The sequence below is a fragment of the Sparus aurata genome, chromosome 1, assembly GCF_900880675.1.
Source record: "Sparus aurata chromosome 1, fSpaAur1.1, whole genome shotgun sequence".
Taxonomy (NCBI): Eukaryota; Metazoa; Chordata; class Actinopteri; order Spariformes; family Sparidae; genus Sparus; species Sparus aurata.
In genome coordinates, this window is record NC_044187.1 from 33,478,164 (window position 1) to 33,495,610 (window position 17,447).

Consider the following 17,447-nt stretch of genomic DNA (forward strand, 5'->3'; position numbering starts at 1 on the left):
GTCACACTCACACAAAGGAATAAGTCAATTTAACTGGTTAGTTGATATTTTTGCCCCTTTAATAAAAGTTACAGTCTGCACTTTAACTAGTATTAGAAACACATATTGCTGCTGAAACAGGCAATCTGGGTGTTTATAGAATAAGAACAGGCAAAGAATTGGGTTGTTATCCGAGCACATAATTTAGGTGAAAACAAAAGTGTAGTACACGTGGTAACAAGAGAAGAACAGAAGCATGTTCACATGTGGGTAGAATATGTGGCACTTAATTTGTGGAAACATAATGTGTACATTTCCTTGTCCCTTTGTGAAGATTGGGGGGGCCATCAACACCTCAACTGACTATTTATACTCACGAACACGAACGGACTATGGAGATTTAATGTAATTGTTGCCATAAGAGTGGATGGAAAAGAAGAAGAAACACTGAAAAGAGACAGCCTAACCCTGTAATGCAACATGTGTGTTAACTCGTTAACTCGCCTTTTCACAAAGTGTTCACTTGTTGATGTTCAGTGAAAAATATTATCTTCAATAAATCTAAACCACATGTATAATCTGTAGACAGACTAAATAATGCATCCACAAGAGAATTAATGTAATTTTATTTTCTGCCTGTAATTCTTTATTTTTTGTCATCAGTCTGCGCTGTGTGTTGGTGTTGTTTTCCGTTTTTGTGTAACTTGTATGTGTGGCTGCCATTTGAGATCCGGCTGCTTCAGCAAACTATTACAGAGAAAAAACATGCTGTACAGACCGAGTCCTGTCGTCCTGAGGGTGCAACGCCCCTACAGGCTTTAAAGACCTCTACAGCCAGTGTTCTGTTTGTTGGTAACTTCAGCATAACTTCTCAGTCCTATTATGATTTATAGTAAAATCATTGTACACGACCTGATCTGACATTTATTCTAGGCCAGATTTTGAATCGTTTTTGGAAAGTGAAATGCTGCTCAGCCCACTGGATGAAGTTTCTCCTAAAACGACATGCAGTCATGTTGACTGTGCTGTTTGTGTGCAGAGGATCACACATCTCTCACGCTGGTTACAAGTGGATTACAGACCCGTGTGGCTGCACGGAAAGACACAGTGGACCGTGGTTACATAATACACACTGTCCCGGAGCTATTGTGGGCCTGCATCATGCATGGCTCGGACCGGCTCGGAGTGAAATTGTCTCTTTGTGTGTGAAACATCATGCGTGACCTTTAGACATGCTGCACTTCTTCAGCTGACGACAGGCAGGAGGCAGTTTGTGTGGGGATGAGGGCGGTTTGTCAGCAAAATGACCAAAATACATTGTACATTTGTTAACCTGCAATCCCTTCTGCCCATCCCCTACGAGCAGTGTTTAGTCTGACTCACTGATCCTCTATCGGACAGATGTGTGTGCACGTTACAATCAATGGCCCCGACTTTTATTCTGAAACAGATTTTTAACTGCCTTTTTTTCCACTCCAATAATAATAATATTCACTAAACTTTACACTATAAATGCTGTATTCTTTATTAAATCAGAGCCTATATACTCTACAGAGTAGTTTCACTGTCATGACCAAAGCAACAAGAACCAATAAGTGATCACAAGAGAGCAAGAAGATCTCAGAGACACTTTGCTGCCTGTAGTGCTCCTGTAAGATTTCTAGGATCATTCAGTAACATCTGTGCTGCTGGAAACACATCTCCAGACCAAACACCTCTGGAAGAACATATTTTAGGGGAGGAATCATTACAGATATAGTTTTTACTGTAGAGTGAGCGTAAGTGTTGAGTTGTGTTAACAAATCACTGACTGACTGCAGCTGCAGCAGGATTCAGGGTGGCTGACAAATACAAAGCGTGTCTTTGTCGCCCTCCAGTGGATAAAGGAGCAAGAGGACATTTTACAACAGATCACACATGTACTGTCAAACATCACCGATGAGCAGCTGATGTGGCTTTAGCCATCTGTGACAGTCTGTTCATCTCTGCTGCTGATATATTTGGTTCTGCAGCTGTTTTGCATGTTCACATTTTCCAAAGTAAAGTCCACAGCCACAGAATAATGCTAATGCTAAATATCCCTGCTGGAAAAACCAGCATAGACCAGCACCAAAACACAACATATGCTGGTCTATGCTGTTTTTTTCCAGCATGAATGATATAGGCTAACAGAAGCTTGAATAAAATAAGGAATTAAGTCAGCTAGCTCACTCAGTAATGTTCATTCACTGGAATGTCTAAAGTTTGCAATCATTAGCCATGAACCACTGGTCGTACCAGACTGAGGAAGGCCGTAGAAGCAAAAACCCCTGAGCGGACTGAATTGTGAAAGGGAGTTTATGTTTATTATTAATTACGATGGAGACTTTTTTGAATTCCTTCAAAAGTGACGTAGTCTGACATTGAAGTGAGTCACTAGATGCTGAGGGGCTCAGGTTCAGTCCTGAGCTTTGTTTATTTGTTCATTTAAAGGATCCCCATCAGCTGATGCCATGTTAATCATCTAATCCTCCTGGGCCCACACTTTACATACTTCACATGTACACGATGAACATTGTTTGCATTAATATACATGAAATGACATAAATTCACATTAATATAAAAAACATTACATATACACAAAATAAAATCATTAACATACAGTTCAAGGCCAGCCAGAAGAGTACATACATTTAGATAGGAAACTCTTTACTACACACAACTCCAAGTGTCTTTTCAGTAGAGCCGTCCCGCCTGGTCGTGACAATATCGTAACTCCACTCAGACTCAGTGCTTTAAGGCTCAGCCACATGACAAATGTTAGTCTGTAGTATGCACCTGATGGGAAGGTGTTCTCTGTCTTTCTGCTCGGCCCTCCTCAGGTTGAAGTGGCTGCTTGCAGTTAGAATCTTGAATGTCTGTTCTCAAGACAAAAGGCTCAAAGGCCAAAGGTCAGGATCTTCTGATGACGTCCAGGTGGGCAACAGTACCTTCATGTAGGCAATCAGCCCAACGTTGATTGAGTCAAAGGTTGCATGTACAGGATTCATCATGATCAAACATAAGATAAATTAACATAATTACATGTGTAGTCCAGGCACCCAGTTTGTAAGTCTGGTAAAGTAAGGCTCTCTGTTCAAAGGCTGTGGCGCCCAAACTGCAGTAACTCTGATGACATCACCTGAAGCTCCTTCAAAGACACACACCCTCTCTTCCCACGCTGAGCCATGCTTTTCCTTGATAATTCAGTTCATCTTGATGTGTAAAATTGTTGGAATGCCTCTTTAAGTGGCCCATCTCTGAAGTGCTGGAAGACATTACAGTGTTATCAGTATTGTCAGATATCCAAACATAAGCTTAAGGTATTACGAGGCTACTTACAGTGAACAACTGGCAAAAAGCAGAACTTCATTTCCTCCATTTTCTTTGCTTTTATTTTTGATTTTGTTGTTATAGCAGGAGAACTGTTGCTGGACTTCTCTCCTCTTCTCTCCTCCAGTTATTGTCTCTCGTGAGTCAAAGACACCTATCACTCTGTTGTTGAATGTTGCATCAATGTGACGCCTGCATGTACACACACACACACTCAGCTGCCCGTGCCTCCCTTGTGTCTCAGGATTGTCTACACCAGTGAGCAGAAGCATGTGATGTGATGGCCTCTGAATCATCGATTGGACACAAACTCACGATCCACATGTGATACACTTTCCAGCACCCACACATCTGCTGCACAAGACATCTGCGTGACTGCTGCGATGTTTTGTCCATCTGGACACAGTCCTGTGGTGGGAAACCTTGAACATTCAGGATTAGATTGTACCCGTTCATAACACCACTGTATTAAAGTTGCTTATATACAGAGCAACATACAGTGAGTCAGGACAGAGACATTCTTTTCAAAGTGAGCAAGAAGCTTTGGTAATTTAAATTTCAAAGGCGATTTAGAGTCAACATTTTCTAAATGCTTTTTCTTTATCCACTTATAGAAGTCAAAGTGAGATGAAGGACACATTTTCAGTTTTCATCCTGTGTCCCTTAACCAAGAGCTCTGCTACCTCTCAGTTTGTCGAATATGTGTTAAGAGAACCATCTCAGGAACCAGCCAGTTCTGAGGGGAAGCACTGCGATCGAGAATGTGTCATCAATACAGAGTGTTGTGCAATGAACTGTAGACTATGACACATCCACTTTGGTTTGCACTTCAAGTCAAAGGAAACCTGCTATTTTTCAAGTTCAGCTGGCAACCAACTTTTCTTGTTTTGGACCAGTTTTTTTTGTTGTAGCTTTTTATATTCTAAGAGGTTCAAAATTAATTGTGCAAATTGGAGTGAAACCGGTTCCACGTTGCTGAAAAAAAGGGTAATAGTGGCTTGAAAGTTTAAGTATGTTTACATAAAAAGTAGTATGAAGCCGCATGTCATCTGATAAACTGCCTCCAGTGATGTCACTTAGTGGCTGATTTGCATTGTGGGTAATGGAGGCACCAGAATTGGAAAGACAAAAAGATGTGAAGAAAATAGAGTCTGGTTCTGCTTCATCGATTTTAATCATTTGTTTAAAACTGTCCAAAATGAGTTTAACAATGTTATAGGAATGCAATGCTACACCAGTGGACTGTTTTTCCAACCTGGCTCCTACATTACCCACAATGCAACTCAGCCAGTGAAAGACATCAGCGGAAGCAATTTATCAGATTATTTGAGGGTTTGGAGCACAAGGGGTGTAAGTGACATTTTCAGAATTTTACAGGAGAGCTAAAACAAACTTTTCATTGATTGTTATTACTTGATTAAAAACAACATATTTGAGCAATGTACACTTTTATAGAGATTAGGCTTCACAGAATCCATATTCTAAACAATTGTTTTTTTTTTTAAGCTCAGTGCACCTATTTCGCTCCAAACTCAATTGAAGTTTTCACTTGCGCCTAAGTAACTATTATTGGGACCATATTTTTTTTTACCATTTTTGATAGAGCTTATCAAGACCTTTAAAATGATGTAGAAAACTTATTTTCGCCCAAGACGTCACTTACGCCTCTTGTGCTCCGAACCCTCGCTATGCAGCTTGCTCCGGAGCAGCAAAAGGCTTTACACTACCTTTGTCACATATGCAGTAGAACACCCCAAGACCTGTAAACAAAATTTAATGTGCAAAATTGGCAGAGCTGCCCTTTACAGCCCCCTTTTTACCGTGACATCATGAGCGTCTACATGATGCAGGTTAAACTGCGGTTCACTATCTACCTTACCTGCAAACTGCTAACACTTTGGCTATTTTCATTTCACATTGGGGTTTGTGTAACTTACATTGTCTGATGATCAACATTAAACTTACAGTCCTGACAGAGGAACAGATTTTTATATATATAATATGGAAGATTCTGAGGAAACATGGATGCCTCACTTCAGCCAGTCTATCTTTCAAGGAAGTTAAACCACTATGAGCACAGTCACAGTTACAGCTTGTTCCCACTGAGACCCCACATGCTAAAAAAATAAAGACAGTCACTGCCCCAATAAGGTCACTTGGATCAGAACTGCCACCAAATAATGTTTAACTTTCACAGTCTTTTATTGTGCAGGTATTGTAAACAATAATATCACAAATAAACACACTTTTTTAAGAGTATAAATAGTAAAGTTCTGTGGGAGCGACAGCAACTTTATTTCAAATGTAAAAGGTTTGCATTTTTGAGCTTTGGTCAACAATGAATGTAATACACAGCATGGTCGTACACACACACACACACACACACACAGCAACACCTATACACATTCACAGCGAAAAGTCACATTCTTCCTCCTGAAACAGTTCCATCTTTCTCTCAGCAGCAGGTCCACATCTCCTTGTCTGGTCTCTTCTTGTTCAGGATTTTGAAGGAGCCGTTGTGCACCGGGGCGTTTGCTGCTGAAGGTCTCTTCTGTCTCTTCAGTTTGGCGCCGATGGCAGCAACAATGTCCTCCACCTTATCCTGCTGATACGACACCCCCCCATCACTTCGTCGACCGCTCACGCATTTGTTTGGCGGGTTCTTGGCGGACGTCTCGAAAAACATCATGTTGTGGGCTTTGGCGAAGCTGATCGCCCGCTCCTGGCTCACCTGGCCCTCAATCCTGCAGGGGTCACGGAGGTCATTCTTATTCCCCACCAGGAACCTGGGAGGGGTATCAGCAGCAGAAAGGGACACATGAGGGAAGATATTGACTGAATTGGAGGGGTTTGTTAAACCAAAGCCTCGTGGTCTTTTAGTAAGTAGCAGTGCATAGGGAGCTGATTTAGTTACCTGGGGATTTCCTGACCGAGGGAGTTCTGCCTGCACTCTTCTACCCAGGACGCCAGGCCGCTGAAGCTGGCAGGGCAGGTGACGTCATATATGAAGAGCACAGCGTGGACGTTACGGTAGTAGTGTTGCACCATGGACTTTCGGAAACGCTCCTGTCCTGCTGTGTCCCACAGCTGGAGCTGGTGGTGAGGGGGGAGACAAGAGGGGAAAATGAGAGACTGGCATGTAGGCTCTTTTCAACGGCCGCCACTGATTTGGGGGGGGACGGTGCAAAAAGTGAAAAAGAGGAAATGAATACGTAGGAAGGCCAGAAGAGGAAAACATGTGTTGAAATAACCCAAACCAGGCAGAAAAAACATGCAATGAGTCATCTCTGAGAAGGAACAGAGAAAAGGAATAAACACACGCATCTTATAGAAGGTCCGATCTCTCTGCTCGCCTGTCACGGTTGGAAGAAGATAAGTCAACTTCTAAATGTCACTCACAACAATGACAAACCATGTGACTCTCTCTAAAATAACAGATACATTTAACACCACATAAACATACAAAACATCAGAAACACAATACAATAACACAAACAGAAAAATGGATTAACTGACGAGCCACATGGCCACACGCCTCGAATATCTGACTACAAGGTCTTCGCTTTGTATAAAACACGTGAGCACAGGATTTGAAAATAATGTCTTGACACGCAGAGTTATTCTAATTGTCAGCCTTCCTGGCAAGGCCTGGGAAATAATTTGAGTTTGCTTATGAAGGACATGAGGCTTGACTCAACTGACGCGAAACAAAGCTTGAATTTGAGACTTGTCTTGACACTTGTCCTGACTGTTTTTTTTATCAACTAGACTTGAGCTAAGACCTGTCTTAAGCCTTGTCTTTGGTGTTTTTAGACTTGTCGTTGTGTTTAGACTTGTCGTTGCTGTGTTCAGACTGGTCATAATTGTCTTTAGACTTGTCTTTGTCGTCTTAAGCCTTGTATTTGTCATCTTTATACTTGTCCTTGTTATCTTTAGACTTGGCATTGTGTTCAGACTTGTCGTTGTTGTGTTCAGACTGGTCTACTTTATCTTTATAATTGTCTTTGTCGTCTTACACTTGTCTTTGTCGTCTTTATACTCGTCTTTGTCGTCTTTATAGTTGTCTTTGTCGTCTTTATACTCGTCTTTGTCATCTTTATAGTTGTCTTTGTCGTCTTTATACTCGTCTTTGTCATCTTTATAGTTGTCTTTGTTGTCTTTATACTCGTCTTTGTCATCTTTATAGCTGTCTTTGTCGTCTTTATACTCGTTTTTGTCATCTTTATACTTGTCTTTGTTGTCTTTATACTCGTCTTTTTCGTCTTTATACTTGTCTTTGTCGTCTTTATACTCGTCTTTGTCGTCTTTATAGTTGTCTTTGTTGTCTTTATAGTTGTCTTTGTCGTCTTTATACTCGCCTTTGTCGTCTTTAGACTTGTCTTTGTCGTCTTAAGCCTTGTATTTGTCATCTTTATACTTGTCCTTGTTATCTTTAGACTTGGCATTGTGTTCAGACTTGTCGTTGTTGTGTTCAGACTGGTCTACTTTATCTTTATAATTGTCTTTGTCGTCTTTATACTTGTCTTTGTCGTCTTTATACTCGTCTTTGTCGTCTTTATACTCGTCTTTGTCGTCTTACACTTGTCTTTGTCGTCTTTATACTTGACTTTGTCGTCTTTATACTCGTCTTTGTCGTCTTTATACTCGTCTTTGTCGTCTTTATACTCGTCTTTGTCGTCTTTATAGTTGTCTTTGTTGTCTTTATACTCGTCTTTGTCATCTTTATAGTTGTCTTTGTCGTCTTTATACTCGTCTTTGTCGTCTTTATAGTTGTCTTTGTTGTCTTTATACTCGTCTTTGTCGTCTTTATAGTTGTCTTTGTCGTCTTTATACTCGTCTTTGTCGTCTTTATAGTTGTCTTTGTTGTCTTTATACTCGTCTTTGTCATCTTTATAGTTGTCTTTGTTGTCTTTATACTCGTCTTTGTCATCTTTATAGTGTCTTTGTCGTCTTTATACTCGTCTTTGTCATCTTTATAGTTGTCTTTGTTGTCTTTATACTCGTCTTTGTCATCTTTATACTTGTCTTTGTTGTCTTTATACTCGTCTTTGTTGTCTTTATACTCGTCTTTGTCGTCTTTATACTCGTCTTTGTCATCTTTATACTTGTCTTTGTTGTCTTTATACTCGTCTTTGTTGTCTTTATACTCGTCTTTGTCATCTTTATAGCTGTCTTTGTTGTCTTTATACTTGTCTTTGTCGTCTTTATACTCGTCTTTGTTGTCTTTATACTCGTCTTTGTCATCTTTATAGCTGGTCTTGTTGTCTTTATACTCGTCTTTGTTGTCTTTATACTCGTCTTTGTCGTCTTTATACTTGTCTTTGTCGTCTTTATAGCTGTCCTTTGTTATCTTTATACTCGTCTTTGTCGTCTTTATACTCGTCTTTGTCGTCTTTATACTCGTCTTTGTCGTCTTTATACTTGTCTTTGTCGTCTTTATACTCGTCTTTGTCATCTTTATACTCGTCTTTGTCGTCTTTATACTTGTCTTAGTCGTCTTTATACTCGTCCTGTCGTCTTTATACTCGTCTTTGTCGTCTTTATACTTGTCTTTGTCGTCTTTATACTCGTCTTTGTCGTCTTTATACTCGTCTTTGTCGTCTTTATACTCGTCTTTGTCGTCTTTATACTCGTCTTTATAGTTGTCTTTTGTTTATATTTTAGGAACATCACGTTTCATAAACCATACATTTTCTCTGAACAAAATACACACAGGATTGCCCAATTACCTTATCAATTTAATGAATGTGGAAACAAAGCTTGAAACCTCCTCCTTTAGCCCGCAGTTATGAACAAATCCTCAGTCACCACTGACAGACACTTCATGTGTCATGTGGCCACTATTTCAAAACACTCAGGAAACAGCAGCCACCACGTAACACCCAGAGTTTTAACTATAGAAGCATCAAATGGATTCCCTTATTGACTTTACCCAGCAGGGTTTAAACTAAACCTACAGTGCAGTATCACATCAGATGCAGGATTCAAATCAAAGCAGAAGTAGTGGAATCTACCAGGTTCTTGAAGTGAACAGATGACGTGCAAGTAAAATCAAGCATGTCATCTCCACAGTGGTTTACAGGCTGCATTAGTTCTGCAAACACAAGCAGGTCTGCTGACTTTCTGCCATCCAGAGAATTCTCGCATTCTGTCCGGGACAAATAACTGAGCGGGGAATCAGCAGGGTCACGCTGCAGGACAGGACATTAAAAAAGAGCCTGTAGGAATATTCAGACCTTACAGAGGAGATAGCAATTCAGTAGTAGTCACGGTAAAAAAAATTAAATAAATAAAAAAAGCACAGACATTCAGATAACCTGCAAGAGTCCAAGAGGAATGTTATGGCATTAGTGCACATGGAGTTCCTGATGGTTTTGAAGGTTTCGGTTTAGTTTGTCCAGGCTGAGAGGGCCAATTCATTGCAAATGTGTAAAAGTGAATAACACACAACCTTGAAAACTCATAATAATGTTGTGGGTAACCTTATTAGCTGTCAGGTTGTTAATATTTGCAAACAAAATGACCGACTGGAGGATCATCCACTGTGCGTAAAAACAGCTTTGTGGCACAGTCCTGCGCACCATCAGCCTGTTCAGTTATCCACCGTTTCACTTTTGTTTTGAGCGATGGAAAAACTTAACACACCACTTACCTTAATTTTCTCTCCATCGATATCCAGCAGTCTGTCACGGAAGTCTACGCCGATGGTGGCCTCCACTCTCCGGGGAAACTCTCCGGCGCAGAGTCGGTGTGTGAGGCAGGTCTTTCCCACCCCGGAGTCCCCTATCACCAGCACTTTAAATGTCCTGGTGCGGGTAAGCAGAGAGGACACGCTGCCCAAAGAGCTGGAAAACTCCAGCGATGACTCCATTTACTCCGCCGTTCACACTATATTCGGTGGGAGCAAACGCGCAAAACAAAACAAAAGAACGCGCTGTGCGTCAAACGCTTTCGTCAAGAAACCTTTCTTCAGGCGCAGATTTGACCGTTTTTCTCCCAAAGTTAACTCATGTTTGGGTACTTCAGTTGAACATTTCCGCCCACAGGTTCCTTGAAAACATTTCACTGCGTTGAGCAGCGTCAATAAAAAGAGGGGAGAGAGAGCCTGACCTTTCGTTTGGCAGCATGTGATGATTGGAGTCTGAGGGAGGAGAGCTCATCAAATGACAGGCAGACACCAGCATGGCCTGTTTTCTCCAGGCACATATACACGATTGAACTTGTTTTGACACGTGTTTTGTTTTGCACCCCCGAGCTTTTCATTCGTCAAAAACGAACAAAATAAATCTTTACCCTAAATGTGTGTTGGACATGTCTGGGAAGCACAGAAAGTGAAAGACACTTCAGGGATTACGAAACAGATTTCCCACTCACACACTGAGTTAAACTTCGCATCGATTGTTTTTTAGAATCCCCTCCACGCCCTCCTCCACTCAGCTGTCCTGTCAGAGGGACATGCTGCTGCCCCCTACAGGTGCATTCTTTACAATCATATTCCTGTCTTCGTGAGGGGGAAACTCTGGGTCGTGTCAAATCAGGGGCCGCGTTGCATTGTGGGTAATGTAGGCACCAGGAACCAAATGTATAAAACTCAGGAACCATGTTAAAATGACACCCCTCTGCCGAAAATATAGAAGGTGATTTCAAACACTGGACCAGATCACCACGCGCCCTCGCTGGACGTGTCGCAACAGTTAAAATGAAAACTTTGCCACGGATGAATTACTTGTTCTCACTGCTCCCCCATTACTCCCACTGACAAACAGCTAAGTTCACTAACGAGGACGGACAGTTGCTGGGACACATACAGTGCAGACGGTCCACCATTACACATATAAACCCAACTCATGTCACACTAGTAAATACCAGTAACTTTAGAGTTTCTGTTTTGTTTCAGTTTGAAGCCTTTGGGATTTTGAACTGGAGGGTTATGAAGAGGATGTTCAGCCTCTTCTGACGCTGGTAGGAATACAATACTGAGTAGACTTTTTAGGTCAAATCTTAATGCTGATTAGCTTGTAAATAAGATGAAATTGCACTATTGTCCATTGATTGATTTCTGAGTCTCAGTCCCAACTTGTCAAATACTTATGTTTTAGGATTATAGGTCGGGCTGTAGGTTATAGGTTGCGAAGCGTCAATATTTGACCATTTGGAAACTGAATTCAAAAATTACCTTTCTTAAAAGTGGACCTTTACATTATAGTGGTTTTACATATGTCTGTAATATTCTGAAGGGTTTTTAAAGTTGTTTTTTTTTCATGTCTCAAACCTACGGAGATCCTAAACTTCTCAGCCACGTGCAGAAATACGGCAAGATCATGAGAGAGCATGAGGGACTTTTCTTGCTCCAAAACACTCCGTCCACGAGAGGTTGTGATCAACGATGTCCCAGGAGTCCTTCAGGGCCTCTGGGTGCTTCCTCAACGCCCCCTTTAGAACGTGTCATCCAGGAGACTCAGCACAATGTCTGGAGTACCAATAGCCACTTTGGACCAGGTATCCTCTGCTCGCTCAACAGTGGAACGTAACGGCCACTTTCTCGCACTCCATTAGGTATAACATGGTCCAATCTATCCTGACAGAAGTCAGACAACATATACTTATCGTAAATCCATGAGTATAATACAGCAGCCCATTTCTAGGTGTGTCATTAGAATATACTAACTCTGGCCCTTTGTGTAGTGTAACAGAGTGCTGATGCTGCGTGTGTACTGAATGTAATATGTGTGTGTGTGTGTGTGTGTGTGTGTGTGTGTGTGTGTGTGTGTGTGTGTGTGTGCACTGTTGTTTTTATAGATACATAGAAATGTAGGAAACCTTGTTGGCTTTCAGCTGATGGTCTTATTTCAGATGTAGGACCTATAGAGAGCAGATGGTAACTATATTGTCTCTCGCTCTAGTGCCCTAATTTTTCACTCTACAGAAATAAAAAAAAAGGCATAACAGAGTTCAGCTATGTCACATTAATCAGACTAAAAATACTGCGTGCATGGTACGTGTCAAGGGGCAGAAGTGACTGTTTTCTGTATTTTATATTGTTTTTATTTAGTTTGCATGAGGTTGTTTTCATTGCATGGTTGAATTAATTGGTTTGTCTGTCACTGCTTGATGTCTGAGCTCCCACTTCCTTTACTTGATTACTCGATAACCTACACCTGGAGATCTGTGAGTATGTTACAGGCACTGGCAACCACCAATTGGGCTTCAGCAAACTCCACAAAGGACCAATGGTGTGGGCCGACGGGTGGGACCAAGCACTTGGCAGAAAGGTTTAAGACGAGGAGACTGGCACAGACAGACAGCAAAGAAATTCAGGACAGAGAGAGAGAAGAAATGGAGGAAGCAGAGGAAAAAGAGTGGAAAATAAGCAGAGGTGTGAAGAGACCTGCAGAACAAGGACTGCGGTGAACCAAGTGGTAGGAGAAGAAAGGGACGTGTACAGCCAGAACGGTGGTGTACCAGGTTGTTTTAACACCCTGTCTCTGCTACATTGGACTGCAGGTTTTTATTCTGGATTTTAATAATTCTTTGGGACTCTTTTAATCTAGATTTTAATATTGTTGGGGCGATTTCCACTGTATTCATTTAAACATTTGAAAAATAATTTTGAACTTTTTTACCCTTGAGGCTCTTTTGGTCCTCCCTCCCCTTTATGATTTGATACTCATAAGTTCTCTAAGGCCGCCTGCATAGGAGCATCCACACAGTACTACCAGGCTTCACAGAGTGAATGGTGAATTTCTGGCAGTGCACACCAAACATAAAGCCGTATCTCAATTCGGGTTCTGCATCCTTCGAAGGCGAGTCCTTCGGAGAGACCTTCGAAGTCCGCGTCAACCGTTGCTAAATGGGATGGTCTAGCCCTCGGAGCATTTCCTGTTTGCGTCACCAGATGTTCCCGCCCTTGCGTCACTATTTTTGCCACCCAGGCCCGCGAAAGTGACGATCTACGCCAGGCGATGTTGCCTCTTTCTTTCTTTTTTTTTAGGGGTGCGCAAAGAGGCCGCGAAGGATAGTGGTGGTGCATCCTTCAAAAAGAGGGAAAACAAGGCCACATTTGTGGGGTGCATTTGGAGGAGCCTTCAAATTGGGACAGCCTTCATGTGGCACTGTGACGTAATTGGCCTTCGAATGTGGCCTACGAAGGATGCAGATCCTGAATATGGGATACAGCCATAGTGCTTAGTATGTCCAACGGTCAAATTTTGGGTCTCATCATAGATCGACTGTATATGCTCCTTCCTGTGTGTTTCACTGTTTTTTGGTTGATTCCTTCATACAGTATGAAAGCTCAGAAAAATCAAATCAAAAAAAAAGGGAAAACGTTGCTTTTTTTGTGATATTCACTTTCTGGGCTCCATTTACTCGGATGTGGTTTTGAGGCCTGGTCTTTGCAATATTCTTTAAGTTTCATTTATGCGTTATTCCTCAGGCTGCTGCCATCGTGAAACAAACCTACATATTATACTGAGGCATGCAGGGCCTTGATGTATACAAATTTCAATACTTTTGCTGCAGGTTTGTCTGGAATGCCCCTTCTCTTTTGGCTCAACCAACCAGCCTGAACCAGTGTCCTCCTCATTCCTAAATCCACTTCACTTTGTGAAAACTCTAATCATCAAGGGCCAGTTGTTCAAAGGTAATCCGGTCGGATTTTGGTTATCGGATTGGATCAAATCTTGAAAATGGGTTGTTCAAAAGGGAAAGAAGAATTCTGAAATCGGATTAGATCACGGAATCCAATCCTAGTTTGAATCTGGACCAAACCTTCAGTTTGTGTTGTTCAAAACGTTTCAGTAGGATTTGGATAACTTTAATCCAAAATAACAGGATTATCCTGATCCCAACAGGAGGTAGGATTTCAAGGTGGATTTCAGGAAGAAAATGTGGTAAATCTTTAAAATTGGTCAAATAATACATTTTCATCATGTAGTGTATATACTTTTACTTATATTTTGCACTTGACTTGTTTAACCGTTACAGGGATAAAGGAGATAAAGTAGACATAGGCAACCAATTAAGCCTTTCAGTATAGTAAAGTAAAAAATAATAAAAATGATCTTGTCCCCATGAAACAATCCCCCCCAAACAGATTTTAATAACAAAAATATATTAAATTTTTCTGTTATTCATCACTGTATATTAATTTCAAAGAAACAATTATCAGAGATGAACCTGTCAAAAATAATTTCTAACAATTGCATCCCTTACTACACGTCCAGTCAGTCCCTCATTCTGACAGAATGCCAGAGGTTGGTCTGGTTCTTCAACAGGCACAGGTGCATCATAAACATCATTACAGAAAGGGACATTGTGCCTGGTAGCGATGTTGTGCAGGACAATACACGCAAGTATTATGTTGCATGCCCCCTCTGGTTCCACTCGCAAGTAGTTAAGGCATGCAAAGCGTCTCTTCAGAAGATTTAAACGCTCAACTGCACATCTTATTTTGCAATGAGCAGTGTTAAAGCGTGTCTGCGCAGGTGTGGTTGCTGCAAGAAAAAGAGTCCTCAGCCATGGTACGAGTGGATAGGCCCTTCTCCTAATATTATGCCATCCGATCAGCTGGTTTAGAGCACTGGTAATCCGGATTTGGTAATCTTGAAAACTGTGTATCTGGATCAGGGTGATCCAATCCAATGTTGCTTTGAAAAACTGGTATGAAAGTAAGCGGGATTACCTGATCCTGGGTAGCAAAAAAATGGGATTTCCAAATCCAGATAATTTTGTTCCAGATTAAATGTTTTGAACAACTGGCCCCAGTAGTTGTGGTGTGGTTTTGGCTACGAAAGTAAGAGAAGGAAAGACCAGCTGTTGGGATGGCTGCAGATCGCTTGTCATATGAATAAACATATTATTGCTGTTCACTTATTTAGATTATCATATAGAGATCTCTTCATACCATTACATTAAAGAGTCTTCTTTTTGCATTCAAGAAAATTTAATTGCATCCATTGGGATTCTGTGTATGACAATAAAACATGAGAAGGAACCTTACAGTAAATACCCTGTGGTTTAACAACTGTCACACTTGATGATAGCGGTTACAGCACTTAAACATTGCAACCGTCAATTAAAAATCAATGATAATCATCTCCAGAGGTGCACACAAGACTCCCTTTGTCATGTGATGAAACTGCTCTCTGTCGCCGCTGAAGGGAATTGAATTATAAATGAAATGATGAACAACATCATAAAGAAATGGATTGGAAATGGATTGATCAATGCTGTAGTTGTTATGCTCACCAGCAGATGTTAGAGGGACCCAGAAGCGGACGCCAAGGCTTGAGAAAGGTTTAAAGGGCTGTTACTGTATCACTCAGTGGAAGGTGTAATGATGAAGGCGAGTTGAGGCTCTGAGAATGACTCTGCTGATGTAGAGAAGAAGACTCTGGAGGAAGCAGAGGCTCAGATGGGTGGGTTGCAGCGCGGTAAGTGCCGGTTCCAGAGAAGGTCTTCTCATATAGCAGGCAGGAAGAGGGCACAAAATTAGATTTTTTTTCAAAAACACTAGAAGCAAGAGAGGCTCAAGAAAAACAACTGTTACTCAAGGCCCACATACCACGTCTGATTGACAAAATAATCTGGCAGCAAGCGAGCTGAAGAGCAGGGTTCTGAGGCTGGAGCTGATTGAACCAAAAGCACTGCAGGTGTGTGAGAGAGCCAATCAGGAAACCACGGCCAACTTCTCCAGAGCACCTCTGCAGACACACAAAGCACAGAGAAACCACAAAAAAGGCCACCACAAAATCCAGATCATGACAGTAGTGTCCCATCAGAGTGCTTCGTTTTTACAATACAATTGCTCCTTCTTCCATAAACTCTGATGCCCCGTTTATCAAACATAGGAAGCAAAAAGTCAGTTTTGCTGATCTGAGAGATTTCACATTGGATGAAGATGAAATGTTATATTCAAAAAACAGGTGTGTGTCCAGCACACACGAACATATAAACTCACTCGCACGCACACACGTGTCCTTGTGTTTTGTTCAGATTATGGTTTTTTTTTGTCTTATATTCTCCTGTCTTGGTATCATGTCTTTTGTCTTATGTTTAGATTTTTCCATGCCCTCATGTGTCCTTTAAGTGTCTCCCATGTTCTTCCCTCTGTCTCCCTCTGTCTGTCAGTGTTCTCATCCATGATTTCCCCTCGTTATCTCACCTGTTGGTCCACCTCACCTGTTCCTCGTCTTGTCATCAGTGTCTGTGTATTTAGTCTCTGTCTTCCCTTCACTCCTTGTCTGGTCATTGTATTTGTCAGCCTCTGTCTGTGTCCATGCTCCCGTTCATGTGCCTGCTCCTGTCTGTTCCTTGTTCCCCATGTTATGTGTTTTTGGATTTGAGTTTTGCATTTTGCATTTTTTGATTTGTACTTTGTCCTTTTGTTTGTACTTTGTCTTGCTGTTTTTGTTGCTACTTTGCCTTTCGACTCCCTTGAATTTTTGCATTCAGCTTTTATTTGATAAAGCTCGCCTTTTGTTTTTCACTGATCTTGCCTCATGTCCCCTGTTTAACTGCGTTTGGGTCCACCTCCTTTATCCTTAGTCTTCCCCTTAAAACCCCAACCTGACACTTTTCAACTGTCTCTATAGACTGAGTTTAATAGAGCTTTTCGCTCACAGAACATTAAGATGTCATGTATAAACACTATAAGCTTTGATGGTGTAGGTTGCCTTCATGTAGATATTGATAATTCAGTGGTTTTCAGGGTTAGGGTTAGTTTGTTGAAATATAAAATATGAAAATAAAATTAAGAAAAACCTTTTCAACTTTTCAACACAACCCACATTATTCTTACCAGGCGCCATGAGGAAACACATAAGGTAATGCGTTATAAAACAGAAAAGATCGGTGGATGGATAGAATGAAAATAATTACATTCACGGGAACAACAGTCCCCTTTCTTTCAATCAAACCTACTCCAGTATCAACCTCTGTATATTTCAATCTGATATCCAGAGTTTCATTAGGGTCTGCATCAAATTGTACTCACTCATAAATACCAGCAAAGAATGCCCATTTCATCCAGATCCATGGATTAGTCACTGAGAAATTGACGAAAATGTCAAATGTTGCCCCATCCGGTAATATCAAAGAAGAAAAACATTAAATTA

The 17,447-nt window shown here is 41.2% G+C and overlaps 1 protein-coding gene and 1 long non-coding RNA gene across 3 annotated transcripts; both read right to left on the reverse strand.

Annotated features, from left to right (window-relative positions):
* Positions 1 to 3,528: 3,528 nt before the first annotated feature.
* Positions 3,529 to 10,771, reverse strand: LOC115593420 (ras-related protein Rab-33B-like). 2 transcript variants are annotated; one of them, XR_003986313.1, is made up of 4 exons: positions 9,983 to 10,771; positions 6,245 to 6,423; positions 5,695 to 6,116; positions 3,529 to 3,544 (listed from the first exon to the last, which is right to left on the reverse strand). XR_003986313.1 is itself a non-coding variant. In XM_030436993.1 (4 exons), exons 2-4 carry the CDS (start codon positions 10,199 to 10,201, stop codon positions 5,786 to 5,788), a joined length of 729 nt encoding a protein of 242 aa, XP_030292853.1. In that variant the 5' UTR covers positions 10,202 to 10,218; positions 10,441 to 10,771; the 3' UTR covers positions 5,509 to 5,785. The 2 variants fall into 2 exon arrangements, 1 of the variants encoding a protein (XP_030292853.1); XM_030436993.1 differs by lacking the exon at positions 3,529 to 3,544 and having other exon boundaries at positions 5,509 to 6,116; positions 9,983 to 10,218; positions 10,441 to 10,771.
* A 4,487-nt stretch (positions 10,772 to 15,258) lies between these two features.
* Positions 15,259 to 16,038, reverse strand: LOC115590104 (uncharacterized). The gene is made up of 3 exons (XR_003985671.1): positions 15,896 to 16,038; positions 15,580 to 15,788; positions 15,259 to 15,485 (listed from the first exon to the last, which is right to left on the reverse strand). It is a non-coding gene; the product is annotated as an uncharacterized LOC115590104 (long non-coding RNA).
* Positions 16,039 to 17,447: the final 1,409 nt, after the last annotated feature.

Bases quoted from the DNA above. Each gene is read 5' to 3' on its own strand.
- LOC115593420 (XM_030436993.1), bottom strand. From the start codon at position 10,201: ATGGAGTCATCGCTGGAGTTTTCCAGCTCTTTGGGCAGCGTGTCCTCT. The intron at 6,424-9,982 runs GTAAGTGGTGTG...CCTCACCACCAG, and splicing joins TCGATGGAGAGAAAATTAAG to CTCCAGCTGTGGGACACAGC. The intron at 6,117-6,244 runs GTAACTAAATCA...TACCCCTCCCAG, and splicing joins CTCGGTCAGGAAATCCCCAG to GTTCCTGGTGGGGAATAAGA.